General features: G+C 40.6%; 1 protein-coding gene across 5 annotated transcripts in view; it reads right to left on the bottom strand.

Moving 5' to 3' along the window:
- The window catches only part of TP53BP1 (tumor protein p53 binding protein 1), a 112,446-nt gene that overhangs the window by 38,542 nt on the left and 50,457 nt on the right, over positions 1 to 23,447 (bottom strand). For 4 of the 5 annotated variants that reach the window (XM_050799343.1, XM_050799342.1, XM_050799341.1 and 1 more), the window contains 4 exons: positions 13,522 to 14,848; positions 6,074 to 6,193; positions 5,097 to 5,300; positions 240 to 297 (listed from right to left, as the gene is read on the bottom strand). In XM_050799343.1, coding sequence (XP_050655300.1) covers positions 240 to 297; positions 5,097 to 5,300; positions 6,074 to 6,193; positions 13,522 to 14,848 — 1,709 coding nt within the window. Of the gene's footprint in view, positions 1 to 239; positions 298 to 5,096; positions 5,301 to 5,475; positions 5,566 to 6,073; positions 6,194 to 13,521; positions 14,849 to 23,447 lie in introns of those variants that run through there. The other variant, XM_050799345.1, reaches the window with a different exon arrangement.

Genomic DNA, 23,447 nt, shown 5'->3' on the forward strand with positions numbered 1-23,447 from the left:
CATCAACAAAAGAAAAGACATTTCAATTATCTTAGTTCTAGGTGTGGAAAAAAGCTTCACTGTACTTAAAAAAGTATTAATTAAAAAGTCTATGATCCCTTCAAAACACTGCTAAATCTTTTATGGAAGAGGCTCATTTTAACTTTCTTATTTTAACTTTTTCCCTTTGTTGATAAACCATCTACCCTCATTACCAGTAGCTGCGTATTAAACTCTAAATAGCATCCAGCTTTGGTTACCTGGCAACAGACTCAGCAACAGCAGTAGATCCATTTTTTCTTTCACCAGTTGCAGGCTCTGAATAAAAAAAAAAAAAACCAAGGAGAGAAAGGAAAGAGAAACAGAATTTAGTTAGTATCACACCTAAAACCTTCACTCTGCTCTACTAGTATTTGCAACAAATAACAAAAATAAAAATAAGTAAAACTAGTAAGTGTAAACAAACAAACATTTCTTGTAATTTTGTTTATTTATTTTTTTGAGACAGTCTCGCTCTATCACCCAAGCTGGAGTGCAGTGGCATGATCTCAGTTCACTGCAACCTCCACCTCCCAGGTTCAAGCAGTTCTCGTGCCTCAGCCTCCCGAGTAGCTGGGACTACAGGCATGTGTCACCACGTCCAGCTAATTTTTTGTATTTTTTAGCAAAGACAGGGTTTTGCCATGTTTCCCAGGCTGGTCTCGAACTCCTGAAATCAAGTGATCTGCCAGATTCCTTGTTTTTTGCTTGTTTTAAGACGGAGTCTCACTCTGTCACCCAGGCTGCAATGCAGGCCAGATTTCTTGTAATTTAATGGTATAAGTTTTTCTCACTTCCACCAATCACTTTTCTTTCAAACTTCCTATAAAAGAGTAATAAGTTTGGCAAGAAATACAATATAATGAATAACTTTTTCTTTTCTTTCTTTTTTTTTTTTTTTTGGAGACAGGGTCTTACTCTGTTGCCCAAGCTAGAGTGCAGTGGTATAATCTTGACTTGCTGCAACCTGTGTCTCCTGGGTTCAAGCGATTCTCGTGCCTCACCCTCCCGAGTAACTGGGATCACAGTCATGCACCACCACACCCAGTTAATTTTTGTATTTTTAGTAGAGATAGGGTTTCACCATGTTGACCAGGCTGGTCTCAAACTTCCAACCTCAGGTGATCCACCTGCCTCAGGTTCCCAAAGTGCTGGGATTACATATATGAGCTACCACACCCAGCCCTTAGCAGTAACATTCTTTTTTTTTTTTTTTTTTTTTTTTTTTTTGAGATACAGTCTCACTCTGTCTCTCAGGCTGGAGTGCAGTGGCATGATCTTGGCTCACTGCAACCTCCGCCTCTCAGGTTCAAGAGATTCTGCTGCCTTAGCCTCCCGAGTAGCTGGGATTACAGGTGCCCACCACCATGCCCGGCTAATTTTTATATTTTTAGTAGAGATGGGGTTTCACCATCTTGACCAGGCTGGTCTCAAACTCCTGACCTCATGTGATCCACCTGCCTTGGCCTCCCAAAGTGCTGGGATTACAGGCATGAGCCACCGCGCCTGGCCAGCAGTAACATTCTTAAATGAAAATTAAACTTCTGAATCCCAATTCATCTCTGCCCATATAAGAAGTTAAAAAATTATGTAATAATATAAAATTAAAAACCAAAAAAATTTTTTTAAATTTATATATTAAAAACAAATTAAAAATGAAAGAACTTAATAAACTATGTAGAAAATATTTTAGGTCGATGAACTAATTTTAAATCGTTTTTAGAGCACCCACAAATAGAAGGTACCCAAGTTCTTCCCAAAGTGCTTTAGGACAGAAACTTGAAAAATAAAGGGTGGCCAGGCACCGTGGCTCATGCATGTAATCCCAATACTTTGAGAGGCCAAGGCAGAAGGATTGCTTGAGCCCAGGAGTTCAACACCAGGCTGGCTAACATGGCAAAATTCCACCTCTATAATAAACACAAAAATTAACCAGACATGGGTGGTGGCGTGCTTGTAGTCCCAGCTACTCAGGGGGCTAAGGTGGGAGGGTCGCTTGAGCCTGGGAGATGGAGGTTGCAGTGAGCCGAGGTCACCCCACTGCACTCCAGCCTGGGTGACAAAGAGAAGCCCTGTCTCAAAAAAAAAAAAAAAAAAAAGAAAAACAAAAAGGACATTTTCAAGAATATATAGCAACAAATTAAAGGTTATACTGAAAAGAATCCCATATTCTTACAACAATGTCACTAATTTCAAGGGATTAAAATATGTTCATTTAAAATTTATACCAGCCTTAGAGAAAACAACCCTTAAATGTTTTTAACATATTTACAAAATATTCATGACCCAACATAATCTAAACAGTCATCGGGGAGGCAGCTGAAGTTCAGTTGGAGCCCTGGCTCTAAAACAGAAATCTGGCTCACACCCTGGCTACTGCACTTAATAGTCCAACCTAGGAGTAAACTACTTTGTCATTTTCAGTCTCAGTTTCCTCCTCTATAAGATAAAAACACAACAAATCTCAAAAGTTTGTTGTGAGGATGAAATGATGTAAGTAACACTGAATATAGTCCTTGATACTATGCTCCTGGTATTAGGAAAGGTAGTAAAATTTACTGATAATAATCATCCTTAACACTTAGCTAGTTATAATTTCAGATCCAAAGGTAAAGTAAGATTTAAGGCTATCAATACTCTCTCTTGACAAACCCTTTTAAAAATTTTTATTTTTTTGAGATGAGATCTCACTATGTTGCCCAGGCTGGTCTTGTACTTCTGGGTTTAAGCACACCTCCCACCTCAGCCTCTGGCATTGCTGGGATTATAGGAGCGCACCAACCACCATGCCTGGCAACAAGCTCTTATTTATTCCAGAGATGATGATAGTAAGAATGGAACCATGTAATACTTTAACTCAGTCTACTGAGTTGCTAAGATTCAAATCAGTAAGTACCACAACATTTAAGATTTGGAATCAGACTTCCTGGATTTGTGTCCAGGATCCTCCATCTACTAGCTATGTCTAGTGAAGGTGCTCAACCGTCCTGTGCCTCAGTTTCCTCATCTGTAAAAGGAGGATAATAATAGGATCTAGTTCATAGGCTTGTTATAAGATTTAATGAGCTATACATGTGAAGTGCCTGGCATACAGTAAGAGCTAAAAATGTATTAGCTAAAATTACCTTTCACTGGTCTCAGGGAAGGAGAAGTCCTGCTTATCCAACCTATTCTGTGTAGTCTTCAATAGCCTCCCTTCCCAACTTCTTCAGGGCCTTAATTAATCAACTGTTTCTCCCAATTTCCTCGTCATTAATCTATGCCTCCCTTTTTTGGGTCCTTCCTCAACCCATTTATGCTGGAGGTTGCAAATTTTTTTTGGTGAAAAATCAGACTTTGGTGATGACATTGAGCAGTAGGATATAAATAACTCCCACAAGCTTAACGTTCCAATAGTGGAACATTAGGCATAAGTGGGTTAAAATCTATAAACTTGCTCAGGCCTCTCCTAGCCTAAAAATAACAAATCTTCTCTCAACCCTGCATTTACCTCTAACTCACCATATTTTCTCTTCTTCTCTCACATAAACTTGTCAAAAGTAGAGAGTACATGTGCAGCCTCATCTCCTCTTCCTCATCCTTCCTCAATTACTTTCAGTATAGCTCCCACCCCAACTGCTACACTGAAATGGCTCTTGCTAGAGTCACCAAATGGATCCTAATTCCCAAAGTCAAAGTATATTTTCAGACACATCTTACTAAACTTGCTCCCGTGCCTGACATTATCTTCTTGTAATTCTCCTCTCCATAGGCTTCCATGGCTTCATACACCCTCCTAGTTCTCCTTCTCTCTGAACGTTCCTTTATAATCTCATTTATGAGATTTCTTCCTCTTCTAATCCTCCTTAAACAGCTTTTACAAACTACCTGAAATGAAAAAATTATAAGCCTCAGAGTTAGGTCTGACTCAAATTCCAACTAGCACCAATTATTGTGACCTTAGACATGGAACTTAAAAACCTCTCTTACTCTGTTTTCTCATCAATAAAATGAAAATGCAGATACCTACTTGGGAGTACTATTACGGAAATGAGATGATACAGTATATGTGAAGAGTCATTCTCTATTTTTTTCTCCCCCTTACTTCCATATTCATCTGGAGCCATGGTTCTGCCTACTCACCCCTCAAATTCATCCCTCATCTCCAGTCCCACTACCAATGACCTCACTTGCTGGTTAAAGACTGGGTAGAATTTACCAGGCAGGAGAACAGAATATGGAAAATGCAAGGAAAGGAACCATCATGCACAAAGGCACAAGGTTTTGAAAGACTCAGCTGACGCTTCTTTTTTTTTTTTTTTTTTTTTTTTTTTTGAGACGGAGTCTCGCTCTGTCACCCAGGCTGGAGTGCAGTGGCGGGATCTCAGCTCACTGCAAGCTCTGCCTCCCGGGTTCACGCCATTCTCCTGGCTCAGCCTCCCGAGTAGCTGGGACTACAGGCGCCCGCCACCTCGCCCGGCTAGTTTTTTTTTGTATTTTTAGTAGAGACGGGGTTTCACCGTGTTAGCCAGGATGGTCTCGATCTCCTGACCTCGTGATCCACCCGTCTCGGCCTCCCAAAGTGCTGGGATTACAGGCTTGAGCCACCGCGCCCGGCTGACGCTTCTTTTAAAGGCAAATCTGATCATATTACTCCCTTGCCTAAAATTCTTCGGCTTCTCAGCATGAAGTAAAAAGCCTTTCAGCATCTGGTCCCCACTTTGCACCCCTCCCTTGTATCTTCTCTTTATTCTAGCCCTACCAAACAACTTCTAATTCGTGTGAGAAAGCATCAACATTAATCTGCAATGTGAATCCACAGTCCTAAAGTTTTCTACCCTATTCTGAAGTCTTTCTGAACAGGGAAACCAATTACATAGAAACAGACTTAATAGAAACAAGCTATAACATGGAGATTATAAAAGAGTATCTTTAGCAACACGACAGGCTGGCCAAAAGCAAAGAATTAAATCTATGGGTGTAAGACTTTACGAATACATTTATAAATATAAAAGTATCAATTATTATAACTAGATTATAATCAATATTCCCCATATGATCTGCAGGTACTAATTACCCAAGATTAACATAAAACTTACTTTCCAGGTTGAACTGCAAAGACTCTTCACTCGCCTCAGTCTCAGGACTAACCAGTTTCATTCTTAGACATAATTTATCATCCATGTCTGGGGCAGCCCCAGAATCCCCTTTATCACTCCCAAGTATGGGATCATGGGTCTCCACCATGCTTTCAGACATGACATCACTGGCTGCTATGGTGCTTTCTGGATAGTTGCTAATACCTGAAAGAAGGGAGGCAGGGAGGAAGAAAAAAAGAACACTAAAATACAAAAACAAAAAACAGCAATTCAAGGTCATCAATTTGCCTGTTTGGCTCCACAGCTCTGCAGGATTGAAGGAGGTTCCTAGGATAGATCCCTGTCATAAGTATCAACAACTACGAACTAGTATTGACACCTGGTCTTAAGAGGAGCAACAGGATTCAGTTCCACTTCTGCATCTGGACAAAGGATGCTGCATGAGCCCTCAGCCAACCCACATCTGCCAGCATCAGGCATAGGTAGCAGGAGACTCCAGACGGCATGATTGTTACCTCCCAGCACTGACTAGAGAAAACAAATAGGTTAATGTAGAAGACTACTGGCTGCTTCAGGGAAGGAGGATCTAAGTTTTCTTGCCCCGTCAAGCAGCAGACTGATTAATTAGCCAAGGTATTGAATAAATAGTACTTCTACCCTACCTCCTGTTCCTTCCTTGTAAAACAGCTTTATCACTACTTAGCAGTCAGATTCTACTGCTTTGCAAGTAATAAGAGAAAATCCTTTTAAGTATTCTCTTTCTTTCTTACTTCCCTCCACCCTTTCTTTCCTTCCTCTCTTTACCCCTCATCTCCTAATAGTAAAATCACAGAACCAGACTTCATAACCCTATTCTCCCTAAAACAAAAATCAACCTTACCAGCCAGGCCCAACTCCTCAGATCTAAAGTATCACTTGTGTAAAGAATGATATCTCAGAAATTCTGCCTTAAACATCGTTACTTTTTATTCACTCACCAATAGGAGTACTGTGTCTCTTGGGCTCCAATTTTAGGTGCCCAATAAGAGGTGGGGTTGCACCAGTCAATGGTGGGATGATATCACCTTCTTTAGGCAAAGTGAAATGAAATGGGGTTTCTGAAAGAAAAAAAAAAAAGAAAAGAAAAAAGAAAGAAAAAATGATTTAAAAAAAAAAAACCAGAGGTATAAAATAAGCAAAAATAATGAGACCTGCAAGAAATATTTCAATTACTTTTTTGCTTTGCTCTCAAATTCTGTCTCATTCCCACCACCCTCACCAGGCCTCCTGACTAGCTCCCTTCTATTGTCTCTGCTCTCTTCACAGTCAACAACTATAGTACTGACACAAAGTAGACAACTAGAGGACAGGCAAATAAGGAAAGCCCAAAGTCTGCAAGACCTGAGGAACCTGGAGTTAAAAGGAACCCAAACATTTGAGCTCCAAGACAGTACATCAGGGGATATTTAGCAATACAAATTTGGACAGTTTCAAATCAGAACAACATAATTTTGTGCAATGCTAACCTAAGGAGTTTGTTTATATGCCTTAATGGTCTGTAGGATTCTCCAAAGTCAGAAATTAATACTTACAATGTACAATCTAATCAAAGAGATGACAGAGGATCTCACAGGTTAAAGGACTTCAAGATACTGACTGGTTCTAGCATAGAAATCTAAGGGTTTCATGGTTCAGCAGTACTGACCAACATTTGCTCTAGGCCAAAGTGTAATGTTCATACCTAAATCTCTGCACAACAGTAAATCCCTCATATATAAGCATCACCAGTGTACACATTTTAGTTATTAAATTATTATAAATAGAAAATATTTGTCAAGACATAAAGCTACTTTCTACCTAGGTCTCAGTTCCAAATTTTTGCTAATGAGAACTAGAAAACTGTCAAAAAATCACATTTTCTAAATTCCTAATTTATCTCTTTTAATAAAATGATACATTTGGGAGAAAGTAAGAATTGCGCCAGACTGCCCTCTTAAAACTAATGAAAATTTCTTCTTACTTTCCTGGGATGGCTCAAATTAACTATAATCTGGCATACTCAGACACTACTACTTATGAAAGTAGTTTGTTTCTTTCATCTTTTTCCACTCCTATCTTTAATAGCAAGCACCGTGATAATTTTTTCCTTTAAAACAAAACAAAACAAAAATCTCTTACATCTACATGTAAGAGAAAATGAATTAGTAATCTGAGGAGATAAAAAGAGAAAAAGAAATGGTCTTTAGAAATAAAGGATTAAAGTACATATGCTCAGCTTAAGAAACTGTAAAGAGGGGCCAGGTACCATGGCTCACACCTGTAATCCCAGCACTTTGGGAGGCCAAGGCGGATGGATCACTTGAGGTCAGGAGTTCGAGACCAGCCTGGCCAAAATAAGGAAACCCCCGTCTCCACTAAAAATACAAAAATTAGTTGGGCGTAGTGGCAGGTGCCTGTAATCCCAGTTAGTCGGGAGGCTGAGGCAGGAGAATTGCTTGAACCTGGGAGGCGGAGGTTGCAGTAAGCCAAGGTGGTGCCACTGCACTACAGCCTGGATGACAGAGTGAGACCCTGCCTCAAAACAAAAACAAAAACAAAAAACCTGTAAACAGTATGAATGAAGAATCTCAACATTACATCTAACTGGCAAAGACATCCACCATAGTTACAGAAAAAAGAGAAATGGGTCAGGTAGATAAGCATTCATTCTGCGGTAGCCCCTTATAAAGCAAGTTGTTCTAATAAAGAACTTAGAAGAGATACAGAAACTTAAAAAACACCTTGCAAAGCCTCATACATTCCAGACTTCTGAAAATGTGCGTGAAATCTTTAAGCAGACCTTTCTATGTGACATATTATATTATGCAAATACTATATGCAAGCATTAATTGCTGAAAATATATCCCTGTAACAAGGTTTCCTTTGCAGAGTATTACATAAAACTTATGAAAAGTAATTGTAGCACCATTTATCTAACTGCATTACTATAACCTAATGGAAAACTGAGACTTTTACAGGCCCTAGGGACAGCACTGCCACTACTCTCCTCAGGTCTCCAATGCCTCATTCCTGGGTTATTACCATAGCCTATCAATCACTTCCTCTGCCTAAAGTCTCCCACTCTCCCTAACCCCCATTCTCTCTGCACACTGTAACCAAAGCAGCCTTCCTAGAAAACATGGCTTTGTTAGCTCCTGGTCAAAAACCTCCAAGGTTTTCACTAGAAGACAAATTCCTAACTCTACAGTCAGCATTCAACTAACTAGTAGCAGCCTCTATCTCCAGTTTTTCTTTAATTATTCACGTTCATAAAGCTTCTATTCAATGTCCTCCAAACGTTTCCCATTTCTATGCTTTTGTTCCTTCATCTGGAAAACACCACCAATCTACTCAAATTATTGCCAAATCCTTAAAACTACATTTGCTGGCATAGTTTATCCTTTTAGATTTATGGAATTTTCCACATATTCCATTATTTCTCTAACATTTAGCACTCCTACATTATTTAAATTATCAAACCCTTCTTGTTTTTCCAGATAATCATGGGCTATCATGTTGTATGTCAGCATACTAAACAATGAAGAAGGATACAAATGAGGAAAAAGGAAACTCAATACTAATTTTGAAACCACCTGAGTGGGAGTATGTCCTTTAAGGACTTTAGAGAATAACTCCAAAGCAGTATTTAAAACTCTAAATGTTAAGAAGGTCTCTCCTAATTTTCTGTTATAGTTTTAAACCCATTTTTCTTCTTTGTTCTTAAAAGAACTGGTTACATCTAAGAATTGATTAAAAGCCATCTAGTTAAAAATGTAAGAATTTATATATCAGGCAATATCATGCATGAACAGTCTACCCTAAAAGTCTGCCTCTGACATTAATAGCCAATTAAGATGGCGTTTTATCAAGTAAGCCAATAAAGGTTATAACTAGAGCCTAAAACACATCTAGCTGCCCTGATCATTATTAACTATTACAGACTATTACTTATGGATTTAATTAAAGACTTACTGAACTCATTACAGTTTTTCACATCATCAACCCACCAAATATTTGTTCTGTGTTGAATAAGATTGGGTTTCCAAGCACCATCTTGCTTTTTTTCGAGTTTAAGAGGAACTCTCCATAGACAGATACTTGAAGAAGTCTCCAAACTGCTAACAGTGATAAGTTATCTATAAATGGAGACATTTAAAGTAATTCTGTCTCTCCCTCTCTGTACTCACTCTCTCTTTTCCTTCCAACTCCCTCTCCCCACACCCTCCCCATTCACAATCTCTACTTTGTATTGTTTGAATGTTTTTCAAAATTAAGCATGCATTATTTATGTATTTATTTATTTACTTATTTATTTGAGACAGGGTCTCACTCTGTCGCGCAGGCTAAAGTGCAGGGGTGCAATCTCAGCTCACTGCAACCTCCGCCTCCCGGGTTCAAGTGATTCTCATGCCTCAGCCTCCTGAGTAGCTGGAATTACGCGTGCACACCACCATGCCTGGCCAAGCATCTATCTTTTTTAAAAATCAATAAATCTATTAACAACAAAAAAGTGCTCTTCTTAGTAGATGAACAAATGCAAAACTCTCCCAATTCATAGTTTTCATTCTGTCTTTTCAGACTGAAGAACCGTTACTTTTTAGATTACTATCATTTAAATTTGGCCAGGCCCAGTAGCTCATACCTGTAATCCCAGCAATTTGGGAGGCCAAGGCAGGTGGATTACTTGAGGCCACGAGTTCGAGACCAGCCTGGCCAACATGGCAAAATCCTGTCTCTACTAAAAATACAAAAATTAGCCAGGCATGGTGGCACACGCCTGTAATTCCAGCTACTCAGGAGGCTGAGGCACAAGAATCATTTGAACCCGGGAGGCGGAGGTTGCAGTGAGCCGAGATCATGTCACTGCACTCCAGTCTGGGCAACAGAGCAAGACTCTGTTCCAAAAAAATAAAAATAAAAATAAAATTAGTCTCTCAACATTTAGCAACTAAACAACTATATTTTTAAGTATAAAATAATATTTTTCTGTTCTTTTTGCAATGCTCTTCTGAATGATTTATACAATTCTCTAAGTTAAAAACTATTATTCTCGGTTGAGCACGGTGGCTCATACCTGTAATCCTGGCACTCTGGGAGGCCAAGGTGGGTGGATTGCCTGAATCCAAGAATTTGAGATCAGCCTGGGCAACATGGCAAAACCCTGTCTCTACAAAAAATTAGCCAAGCATGCTGGTATACGCCTGTAGTCCCAGCTTCTTGGGGTGGGGGGCTGAGGTGAGAGGATCACTTGAGCCCGGGAGGTCAAGGCTGTAGTGAGCACTGATGGTGCCACTGCACTCCAGCCTGGGCAACAGAGTGAGATAATGGCTCAAAAAAAAAAAAAGACAAAAAGCTATTATTCTCCCTTCATGTTCTAATTTATAGTTAAAATTATTTTTATTTCTTTAACTTCTCCTCATAAATACTATTTTCCAACCACTGTCTTCACTGCTTTTTGTTTGCCCAAGAACTAAAATCATGAAATAAACACAAAAGCACTAGCATTTTCAATAATCTGGATAGTAATAATATTAATAAAATAGTAAGTTTTACTATGGCAAAAAAAGCTGACTCTGCCAATTAACAATGTAAACAAGAATTCATGAAGGATAATATTAAAATAATAGAATATCTCAATGCTTTAGAAGCTTCTTTTGCATATAACTTAAAAGTACTCCAAAATAACTACATTAAAACAATCAACAAGACCTGATATTTTGTTGGCACAGGTCATTAGCAGCATTTAAATGTAATACAATTACCAAAATACTCTATTACAGAATTTTAGATTATTCACTTTATTCTTCACTACAACTCTTCAAAATCAAATAAACTGTATTAAGTCTTAGTTTTTCAGGAAGAAAAAGCACAGCCAGGATCAGAAGACCTAGGTTCTAGTCCCACCTCTATCATTAACTAGCCAAAAGACGTTAAAAAGACACTAAATCCAATAACCCCTCATTTCCTTTTCAGCTCTAACATTTCTTATTCTCAAGATTTTAAAAAGTGCTAAATATAAAAGCTAATAAATAGGGACAACTTTTTTTTTGAGGCGGAGTTTCGCTCTGTCACCTAGGCTGGAATGCAGCGGTGCAATCTCGGCTTCTCGTGCCTCAGCCTCCAGAGTAGCTGGGATTACAGGCGCCCGTCATCATTCCAGGCTAATTTTTGTATTTTTAGTAGAGATGGGGTTTCACCATGTTAGCAAGAGAAGTACTAACCCCGTCTCTACTAAAAATACAAAAATTAGCTGGGCGTGGTAGCATGCACCTGCATGTTACTCAGGAGGCTGAGGCAGGAGAATCGCTTGAACCTGGCAGGCAGACGTTTCAGTGAGCCGAGATTGTGCCACTGCACTCCAGCCTGGCAGCAGAGCAAGACTGCATCTCAAAAAAAAAAAAAAAAAAGAAAAAAAAGGGACTGTTCTAGGCAAACCAAAAAATATGGTCACTATCATATATAAACTTGCCAAATACTGTTTTTTCATTTCATCCTAGAAACTTGTTTTCTTAAGTTTGTGTCTTGTTCTTACTTTGTTTTTGGAGCTTGTTTTGATTTTACATTATATTAACTCTTTTTTTTTTTTTTTGAGACAGAGTTTCACTCTGTTGCCCAGGCTGGAATGCAGTGGCTCAATCTCAGCTCACTGCAAGCTCCGCCTCCCAGGTTCACGCCACTCTCCTGCCTCAGCCTCCGGAGTAGCTAGGACTACAGGTACCCGCCACAACACCCGGCTAATTTTTTGTATTTTTAGTAGAGACAGGGTTGCACCGTGTTAGCCAGGATGGTATCGATCTCCTGACCTCGTGATCCACCCACCTGGGCTTCCCAACGTACTGGGATTATAGGCGTGAGCCACCGTGCCTGGCCCTTTTTTTTTTTTTTTTTTTTTTGAGACAGAGTTTGCTCTTGTTGCCCAGGCTGGATGGAGTGCAATGGCGCGATCTCGGCTCACTGCAACCTCCACCTCTCAGGTTCAAGTGATTCTCCTGTCTCAGCCTTCCGAGTAGCTGGGATTACAGGTGCCTGCCAACACATCTGGCTAATTTTGTGTTTTTAGTAAAGACAGGGTTTATCCAAGTTGGTCAGGCTAGTCTCAAACTTCCGACCTTAGGTGATCTGCCAGCCTCCGCCTCCCAAAGTGCTGGGATTACAGGCGTGAGCCACCACGCCTGGCCTACATTATACTAACTCTAAGGATTCACAAAGATTGAATTATTTTCAGCTAATGTCATACTCTACAAATTATTTTATTTTATTTTTGGGAAACAGAGTCTCACTCTGCCGCCCAGGTTCCAGCACAGTGGCATGATCTCGGCTCACTGTAACCTCTGCCTCTCAGGTTCAAGCAATTCTCGTGCCTCAGCCTCCCAAGTAGCTGGAACTACCGGTACACATGACACCACACCTGGCTAATTTTTTGTATTTTAGTAGAGATGGGTTTCACCATGTTACCCAAGATGGTCTCAAACTCCTGAGCTTAGGTAATCCACCCACCTCGGCCTCCCAAAGCGTTAGGATTACAGGCGTGAGCCACTGCACCCAGCCTACAAATACTTAGAAAGTAATCTATGTTTTCATGCTAAATTTCATAAAATAAAGAACAAGAACTAATACGTTTTCCAGTTTCAGGTTTAAGAGACTTGTATTTTTTGAACCAAGTTTAGAAACTTTACTTAATGCCCATAAAAAGGAAATAACTAATTAACAGGATACTCATCAACAGTTCTTAATGTGATTTGACCACATACAGTTAATCAAAAAAGATCCTTCTATTTCAAGGCAATTGTCAAAATCTATACACACAGAGCAAGGATACAATCTAAGTCGAAAAAAACAGATTGGCACAATTTCTAAATATTTTTTACCAAGTAGTCCTAAGTTATAAAGCTGATAAACCTCAAATATCTCTAATTGCACAAATACTTACAGCTATTAAAAAAATACAATCCAGGCTGGGTGTGGTGGCTCATCCCTGTAATCCCAGCACTTTGAAAGGCCAAGGCAGGTGGATCACTTGAGTCAGGAGTTCGAGACTTGCCTGGCTAACATGGTGAAACCCCACCTCTACTAAAAATACACAAAAATTAGCCAGACAGTGGCATGCGTCTATAGTCCCAGCTACTTGGGAGACTGAGGCACGAGAAATCACTTGAACCCGGGAGGTGAAGGTTGCAGGGAGCTGAGACCGCACCACTAGCGGTACTCTAGCCTGGGCAACAGAGCGGGACTCCATCTCAAAAAAAAAAAAGCAATCCAAAAAATTTAATTTCCCAATTATTATTGGTTGTTCATAAACATAAACTAAAGATAATGTTCACTCCTGACATAAGCATGCAGTTCTCGCCAACTTTCCATTCCAAATTATAATGTAGGTGGAGACAGAATAATCTACAATCACACTCACCACTAGAACTTTCACAGAAGCTTTGTGAGGCATGGGCAGAGGGCTTCCCCAGCTTCTGGGCCTCTGCACCTGAGCTTAGCTGCTTTGCATTAGCCATTTTTAAGTCTTCTGTTAACAAATTATTTGTTTTCTCCTGAGTTTGGGGCTGCCGCAACTCCTGGTCAAGTTTCAGAGGATCATCTGCTCTAACTAAAGGTAAAGGAGGCTGTGAAGAGTCTTCCTCTACAGGTTCTGCTTCTGCAGTCCCTGATTTCAGAACTCCTTCATATTCTACACTCTTTTCTTCCTTGGTATCTAATCTATTCTCAGCACATGGTTCTATTTCTGGAGCAACATCCTCCCATGACTGGGAATCTGAGCACTTCTCCACTCCCTCCAAAGGTTCACAAGAAACATCAACTCTAGGAGATGGCTCTTTCACATCTACAATGACAACACTGGAGTCCTCTGAAGTAGCTTCTTCCCAAGCTTCCTGATCCTTATGTTCCAATTCTTGGTCAAGTATCGCCAACTTTTGAGGGGAATCAATACTAATCACACTGGTTTCAACTTCCATAGCTTCTGAGCATTCTTTTTTGGGGCTTTCCTTTTGAAGACACAACCCTTGGGACTGAGTTTCAGTCAGAGAAAGGTGCAATGGGACACTCTCCATATTTTCTTCTTTAAGTTCCTCTCCTTGACTTTCACAAGGTGTCTCAGGGATTTCTTCCACCTCAGACCCTGAAGACCCCTCCTCTGGATGGTGTTCTTTAATTTCCATAGCTTCCTCCTGATCTAACACACTGGAGAGTGCCTCAGATCGAGTAGCTGGTGAAGGAACTGCCTGACTCCCCGAATCACAAGTGAGATCAATACAAACATCTTCCGCTACCGTTTCTTCTCTGCCCTTGCAACCAGTGGCTAAAATACTAATGTCATCCCTGGTGTCTGTGTCATCTCCCTTTGTTTTGTCATCATTCTGACTCAGTTGTACTTCACCATCCTGTGCTGGATTCATCAAGATACTATCATTTTCAGCAGGAATAAATTTAGAATTGAGAACTGGAGACATGGGTTCCGTATCCTCAATCTGTGTGTTTTCTCCATCTTCATCGATCCTGTGAGAACTCAAGCTCTCCATCTTTGGGGACTGACTATATTCACTTGTAGAAAGCATCAATTTGCAAGAATCCCCTGTCAAAGATAGCCCAAGATCCTCAGGGGAATTCTTTGGTTCAATCTCTGAAGTTTTAGAACATTCAACTGTCAAAGATGAACTATGCAAATCTCCATCTTTCTTCCCATCGTTTGATTGTTCTTCCAGACTTGGGGAGGGAATAAAAATGTCCTAAGGAAGAATAAAAAGACACAAATTGTAATTTATACATGATCATACATCTTTTATATCTAATCCCTGGATTCATATAAAATTTCTAAATCAAGTCAAATTTCTAAATCAAATTTTTAAATTCATATAAAATTTCTACATCAAATTTAAGAATTAAAGAACTCTAGGATAGCCAAGAGCAGTGGCACATGCTCCAGCCCATTTCAATTCTCACGAAGTGGGAATACATACTCATTTTACTTCACGATTTCAAAATATGCTAGCATTCAACACAGTGAAACCCCGTCTCTACTAAAAATACAAAAAATCAGCTAGGCGTGGCGGCGGGCACCTGTAATCCCAGCTACTTGGGAGGTTGAGGCAGGAGAATCACTTGAACCTGGGAGGCTGAGGTTGCAGTAAGCCGAGATTGCACCACTGCACTCCAGCCTGGGTGAGAGAGTAAGACTCCATCTCAAAAAAAAAAAAAAAAAAAAAAAAAAGCTAGCGTTCATAAAGCAGATATTAAAATCCAGTGGCCAGGTGCAGTAGCTCACACCTATTATCCCAGCATTTTGGGAGGCCGAGGCAGGTAGATCCTGAGGTCAGGAGTTCGAGACCAGCCTGGCCAACATGGTGAAACCGTGTCTCTACCAAAAATACAAGAATTAGCTGGGTGGGGTGGTGCATGGCTGTAATCCCAGCTACTCAAGAAACTGAGGCAGAAGAATGGCTTGAACCAGGGAGGCAGAGGTTGCAGTGAGCCAAGATCATGTCATTGCACTCCAATCTGGATGACAGAGCAAGACTCCATCTCAAAAAAAAAATAATAATAATAATAATAATTAATAAATAAAATAAAATCCAAAGGTTACAATATCAATAGTCAACAGAGAAATACAAATTAAAATCACAATGAAATGCCACTACACGCAACAAAAGCAACTAACATAGGCCAGGCGTGGTGGCTCACACCTGTAATCCCAGCAATTTGGAAGGCCAAGGCGGGCAGATCACCTGACGTCAGGAGTTCAAGACCAGCCTGGCCAACATGGTGAAACCCCATCTCTACTAAAAATACAAAAATTAGCCAGGCGTGGTGGCGAGCACCTGTAGTCCCAGCTACTCGCAAGGCTGAGGCAGGAGAATCACTTGAACCCAGGAGGCAGAAGTTACAGTGAGCTGAGATCGTGACATTGCACTCCAGCCTGGGCGACAGAGCAAAACTCTGTCTCAAAAAAAAAAAAAGCAAACTAACGTTAAAATAGTTCACAAAACAGCCAGGCATCGTGGCTCAGCCAGGTGTGGTGGCTCACGCCTGTAATCCCAGCACTTTGGGAGGTTGAGGTGGGAAAACTGCTTGAGTCTAGGAGTTCAAGACCAGCCTGGGCAACGTGGCTAGACCCCATGTCTACAGAAATTTTAAAAATTAGCCAGGCATGGTACTGTGCCCCTACAGTCCCAGCTACTTGGGAGGCTGAGGCAGAAGGATCACTTGAGCCACAGAAGTCCAGGCTGCAGTGAGCTATGATTGTGCCACTGCACACTAGCCTGGGAGACAGAGAAAGGCTCTGTCTCAAAAAAAGAGGAAAAAAAAAAAGGGCTCACAAAACCAAGGATTAGCAACGATGGCGAACAACTGCAACTCTTGTACATTGCTGCTGGGAATGCAAAATGTTACACTCACTTTGGAAAAACAGTATGGCAGTATCTTAGAAACATTCATTACTATATAACCTAGGCATTCTACTTGTAGGCATTTACCTAAGAAAAATAAAAATATGTGCCCACAGAAAAGATGGGCATCCAAATGATCATAGAACTATTATTCATAAGATGTGCATGCTGGCCAGGCACAGTGGCTCACATTTGTATTCTCAACACTTTGGGAGGTCAAGGCAGGCAGATCTCTTGAGGCCAGGAGTTTGAGGCCAGCCTGGCCAACATGGTGAAACCCCGTCCCTACTAAAAATATAAAAATTAGCTGGGCATAGTGGTGCACACCTATGATCCCAGCTACCCAGAGGCTGAGGCACGAGAATTGCTTGAACTCAGGAGGCAGAGGTTGCAGTGAGGCAAAATCACGCCACTACACTCCAGCCTAGGCAACAGAGCAAGATTCTGTCTCCAAAAAAAAGATGTGCAAAAGATCATAGGATTATTATTCATAAATTCATGGGGGAATTATTCATATATTCACTCATATAGTGGTCATATATTAATTATAATTGACTAGATTATTCAAAATAACCAAAAACTAGAACCAAATGTCCGATCAATTGGTGAATGAACAAACAAATTGTGGATACACATATTATGGAACACTATCCAACAATATAAATGCAATAAAATATGAATATGTATAATACAAGCAAATCTCAAAAATATGCTAAGTAAAAGAGCTCAAAAATAAAAGACCATACACACTTCCTGATTCCAATTACATGAAATTCTTTTTTTTTTTTTTTTTTTTTTTTTTTAAAGACAAGGCTTCACTCTGTCGCCCAGGCTCTGGAGTGCAGTGGTGAGATCATAGCTCACTGCAGCCTCAATTTCCTAGGCTCAAGCAATCTCCCACCTCAGCCTCCCAAGTAGTGGAAATACAGGTGGGCGCCACAACACCCAGATAATTTTAAAAATGTCTTTTAGAAATGGGATCTTGCTATATTGCCCAGACTTGAAACTACTGAAATACCAAAACTATACTGACAGAAAACTGATGTGTGATTGCCTAGGGCAGGAGAAGGGAGTATGTTGGGCAGCAGGGAGATCAACCACAAAAGGTTATAAGGAAACTTTTTAGGGTGAGGGAACTGTTCTCTACTTTGATGGTGGTGATGGTTACACAGCTGTACACATTTGCCAAAATTCATCAAAACATACATGTAAAATGACAATTTTATGTAACTAATACTTCAATATTTTTAAAGAGACATTAACATAAAACTTAGCTGCTTTTACATAAGAATTTACATTTAGTGTGTAATTTTGCCTAATGTAAATGATGTAAAACTCCAGACATAGATGGGTAGGCATTCATTTCCTACGTTTTGTTTTGTTTTGAGACAAGGTCTTGCTCTGTCACCCAGGCTGGAGTGCAGTGGCTTAATAATTGCTCATTGCAGCCTTGACGTCTTGGACTCAATTGATCCTCCCACCTCAGCCTCCCAAGTAGCTGGAACTACAAGTGTGCACCACCAAAGCAAGGTAATTTTTATATTTTTTGTGGAGAGGGTCTCGTTTTGTTGCCCAGGCTTGTTTCAAAATCCTGGGCTTGAGCAATCTGCCCACCTTAGCCTCCCAAACTGCTAGGATTACAGGTATGAGCCACCATGCCCAAGCTTTTTTTCCTATGATTTTTTAAGGGAATGAGGAATCAAATGGGTAGTCAAGCATTCTGTATATTCCATAACTTCTGGTATTTCAATGTCTGGTATTTTTGTTTATCCTATCAGATTGTAACAATGATCATAAGTTTGAATCTATTCATATACTCTCAGATATGACTGAGTATAAACCGGTTCAAGCCAGATGCAGTGGCTCTAACTTATAATCCTAACACTTTGGAAGGCCAAGGCAGAAGGATTACTTGAGCCCAGGAGTTTGAGATAAGCCTGCACAACAAAGTGAGACCCTGTCTCTACCAAAAAAAAGAAACATTAGCTGAGTGTGGTGGCACACGTCTGTGGTCACAGCTACTTGGGAGCCTGGATGGTCAAGGCTGCAGTGAGTAGTGATTGTGCCACTGCACTCCAGCCTGCACAACAGAATGAGACCCTGTCTCAAAAGGGGAAAAAAAAAATGGTTCAACATTTCTGAATGGAAATTTAGGAAAACACAACAGCCCTGAAATCCTATATGCCATAATGCAATAATTCCATTTCTGGGAAATTAATCAATGAAAGCACACTAATATTTACCTACAAAATGGTTCACTGCTATATTATTATTTAGAATAGGTAACAATATGAAATACCTTAAATGGTTACAAATAGGAATTTTATTTATTTATTTATTTATTTTTGAGGCAGGGTCTTGTTCTGCTGCCCAGGCTGGAGTGCAGTAGTGCGATCATGGCTCACTGCAGTCTTGACCTCCTAGACTCAAGTGATTCTCTTACCTTAGCCTCCCGAGTAGCTAGGAATACAGGCACACACCACCACACCTAATTTTTTAGATCTTTTTGTAGAGATGAGATTTTGCCATGTTGCCCAGGCTGATCCTGAACTCCTAGGTTCAAGCAATCTGCCCGCCTCGAACTCCCAGAGTGCTGGAATTACAGGCATGAGCTACCTCGTCCGGCCAAGATAATAATTTTTAAACTGTGATCTATCACATGATAGAATGTTTTATGGTCTACATAAAAGGATACAGAAGAACACTAAAAGATCAAAAAACATTTGGGCTCTAGCAAGAAGTTTCTATTTTAGTAAAAAATTATGTGGATATACATTGTAGTCTTTTTTTTCTTTTTTTTTTTTTTTTGAGACAGAGTCTTATTCCGTCACCCAGGCTGAAGTGCAGTGGCGCCATCTCCACTCACTGCAACCTCCACCTCCCAGGTTCAAGTAATTTTCCTGCCTCAGCCTCCAGAGTAACTGGGATTACAGGCACCCGCCACCACGCCCAGCTAATTTTTGTACTTTTTAGTAGAGATGGGGTTTCACCATGTTGGCCAGGCTGGTTTCAAACTCCTGACTTCAAGTGATCAGTCTGCCTCAGCCTGCCAAAGTGCTGGGATTACAAGCGTGAGCCACAGCACCTGGCCATTATACTCTTTTTACACATTTTATCATATATAATCTTCACGTAATTCTAGTTAATAAACATATAACACGCCGGGCGCGGTGGCTCAAGCCTGTAATCCCAGCACTTTGGGAGGCCGAGACGGGTGGATCACGAGGTCAGGAGATCGAGACCATCCTGGCTAACACGGTGAAACCCCGTCTCTACTAAAAATACAAAAAACTAGCCGGGCGAGGTGGCGGGCGCCTGTAGTCCCAGCTACTCCGGAGGCTGAGGCAGGAGAATGGCGGGAACCCGGGAGGCGGAGCTTGCAGTGAGCTGAGATCCGGCCACTGCACTCCAGCCAGGGCTACAGAGCAAAACTCCGTCTCAAAAAAAAAAAAAAAAAAAAAACATATAACAAAAAAAGCTAAGAGTTGGCCAGGTGTGACGGCTTATGCCTGTAATCCCAGCACTTTGGGAGGCTGAGGCAGGTAGATCATTTGAAGTCAGGAGTTCGAGACCAGCCTGACCAACAAGGTGAAACCCCATCTCTACTAAAAACACAAAAATTTGTAGTCCCAGCTACTCGGGAGGCTGAGGCAGGAGAATGGCGTAAATCCACGAGGCGGAGCTTGCAGTGAGCTGAGATCCAGCCACCGCACTCCAGCCTGGGTGACAGGGCGAGACTCCGTCTCAAAAAAAAAAACACACAAAAATTTGCCAGGTGCATGGAGAGACTTCATTTCAAAAAAAAAAAAAAAGAGTTGTATTTCTTAGGTAGAATAACTAATGATCTTATTTTCTCTTTTTTCTTTTCTTCAAGATGGGGTCTTGCTTTGTCACCCAGGCCAGAGGGCCGTGGCACAATCATAGTTCACTGCAGCTTCAGACACCTGAACTCAAGCAATCTTCCCGCCCATACTCCTCCCCTGTGCCAGGAGCTGGGACTACAGGCACACGTTGCCACACCTGGCTAATCTTTTTTTTTGGGTGGGGGGTAGAGACGGGGGTCTCATTACGTTGCCCAGGCTGCTGTCGCACTCCTGACTCAAGCTATCCTCCCACCTTGGCCTCCCAAAGCACTGGGATTACAGGTGTAAGCCACCATGCATTACCACATCTTCTGCAAGAAATATGTATTTTTTCCCTTGTTGCAAAAAATAAGTCATTTTACAAAGGCTCATAGATAAAACATCACTAATGTAAAGCTATAAATACCTTTTTTTAAATGAAACTCACAACATAAAATTAAGCCATTTTAAACTAAACAATTCAGGCCAGGCGCAGTGGTTCACGCCTGTAATTCCAGCACTTTGGGAGGCCAAGGCAGGCAGATCACTTGAGGTCAGAAGTTTGAGACCAGCCTGGCCAACATGGTGAAACCCCATCTCTACTAAAAATACAAAAATGAGCTGGGCAAGGTGGTGTGCACTCGTTGTCCCAGCTACTTGGGGTGCTGAGGCACGAGAATCACTTGAACTCAGGAGGTACAGGCTGCAGCGAGCTGAGATTGTGCCACTGCACTCCAGCCTGGGCGACAGAGCAAGACTCCATCTCAAAAAAAAAATAAAAATCACACACACACACACAAAAACAAAAATAAAATAATTGAGTGGCATTTGGTGCATTTACAATGTTGTGCCACCACCACCACTATTCTAGTTTGAAAACATTTAATTGTCTAATTTGTCCTCACCAAAATTAATACATATATCAAGAATGAGAAAATGTTAACTATCAAACTGTGTTCTACTAATCCTCTCCCCATCCCTCATATCCTGGTAAAGGGTCAAAGAGGCTATGCGATTGACAAGTTTATTAGGAAAGAAAGAAAAAAAATTGACAAAATTACCTTTATCCCAATTTTCTCTTGAATAGTAATAATCTCTTTACACATATTTAAATCTTCTAACATCAAAATTAGGTTGCCTTGGACTCCAGTAACCAAGGTACAAAAGAAATAATAGATGTACAAGGGTTACCCATTAAGAATAACACGTACAAGTTTGACATATAATGAAAAAAGTAGGGAACTTAACAAAAATGGAGGACTGAACATACACATATTCAGAGTTTTCTGAAAACCCATTAAGTAATGGTAAAGTGATTCTCCTTAAGCACAAAATTTCAAGAAAAAGAGAACAAAAGCCGGGCGTGGTGGCTCATGCCTGTAATCCCAGCACTTTCGGAGGCCGAGGCGGGCGGATCACCTGAGGTCAGGAGTTCGAGACCAGCCTGACCAACATGGAGAAACCCTGTCTCTACTAAAAACATACAAAATTAGCTGGGCATGGTGGTGCATGCCTGTAATCCTAGCTACTTGGGAGGCTGAGGCAGGAGAATCGCTTGAGCTGAGGAAGCAGAGGTTGCTGTGAGCTGAGATCGCGCCATTGCACTCCAGCCTGGGCAACAAAAGTGAAACTCTGTCTCAAAAAAAAAAGAGAAGAAAAGATAACTGCAAAAAAAAAATCTGGAAAAGGTAATCTATTTAACAGAAGAGTGAAAGCTGAATTCCTAAGCCAGCAGTGGAGAAAGCCAAGAAACACCCAGAGTTATATCACAGTTCCAACTCCCATAATCTCACCCTGCCCCTCCTCTGCCCTGGAGAGCGTAAAATAGAGTGTCCCAGGACTGGCAGACAAGAGGCACAGTTATCAGGAAGTACAATGCTGAAAATAGGGAGATTAAATGAAAATCTACATATTGAATGAAACCTGCACCTGTCTCCCAACCCCTTCCCACCCAAAGCCCTCTTCCATTAATAGACTTCTAGTACAATGGCAGCCAAGCCTATACCCCACAAATAGGAGATGACAGATTTTCCTAAGGGATCTGACCAGGCCAAGATAAATCAAGATACTGACATTATGGGACTTCCAATAAAATGTCCCTGCGGATCACATTACAGCAAATCCCAAAAACAAGAAGACCCAACCACCAATTCAGAACTATTAATCATCTGTCTGATATTTCACTCTTGAACATCACCAAATAAACAAAGATTACCAGACATCTGAGGAAAGCCTCTAATTTGAAAGAGATCAAAACAAACAAAACTAAAGTCCATCTGGAAGAAACAGTGACTACTCCAGAGAGGAGAAAACTGTTATTAATACTGTTACAGAGATAAGACAGTATATCCATAAAATAAGAGAAATTGTATTTAAAAAATATATTCTGAAAAAAAATTTAGAAGTTAAAAACCCAAGAGTAGAAATTAATAACTAAGAGAAGAATTAAAAGATGGTTGAACTGGGCAATTGCACCTGTAAGTATACATAAGAGAAATAAAACCATGTTCACACACAAACCTGTCCGTAAATGTACACAGCAGCCTTATTCACAATAGCCAAAAGGGGAAACAACCCAAATGTCCATCAAATGATGAATTGATGAGTAACTGTGGCATATCCACACAATGGTATTATTCAGCAATAAAAAGGAATGAAGTCCAGGCACGGTGACACATGCCTGTAATCCCAGCACTCTGGGAGGCCGAGATGGGTGGATCACCTGAGGTCGGGAGTTCAAGACCAGCCTGATCAACATAGAGAAACCCTGTCTCTAATTAAAAAAAAAAAAAAAATACAAAATTTGCCAGGTGTGGTGGCGCATGCCTGTAATCCCAGCTACTCAGGAGGCTAAGGCAGGAGAATCGCTTGATCCTGGGAGGCAAAAGTTGCGGTGAGCCAAGATCATGCCATTGCACTCCAGCAAGGGCAACAAGTGCAAAACTCCATCTCAAAAAGAAAAATAAACAAACAAACAAATAAAATAAATAAAGGAATGAAATTCTTTTTTCCTTTATATTTTTTATAGACAAGGATAGATCAACAGAAAAAAAAGGAATGAAAATCTGACACATGCTACAACATAGGTGAACCCTGAAAAC

The sequence above is a fragment of the Macaca thibetana genome, chromosome 7 (assembly GCF_024542745.1).
Source record: "Macaca thibetana thibetana isolate TM-01 chromosome 7, ASM2454274v1, whole genome shotgun sequence".
Taxonomy (NCBI): Eukaryota; Metazoa; Chordata; class Mammalia; order Primates; family Cercopithecidae; genus Macaca; species Macaca thibetana.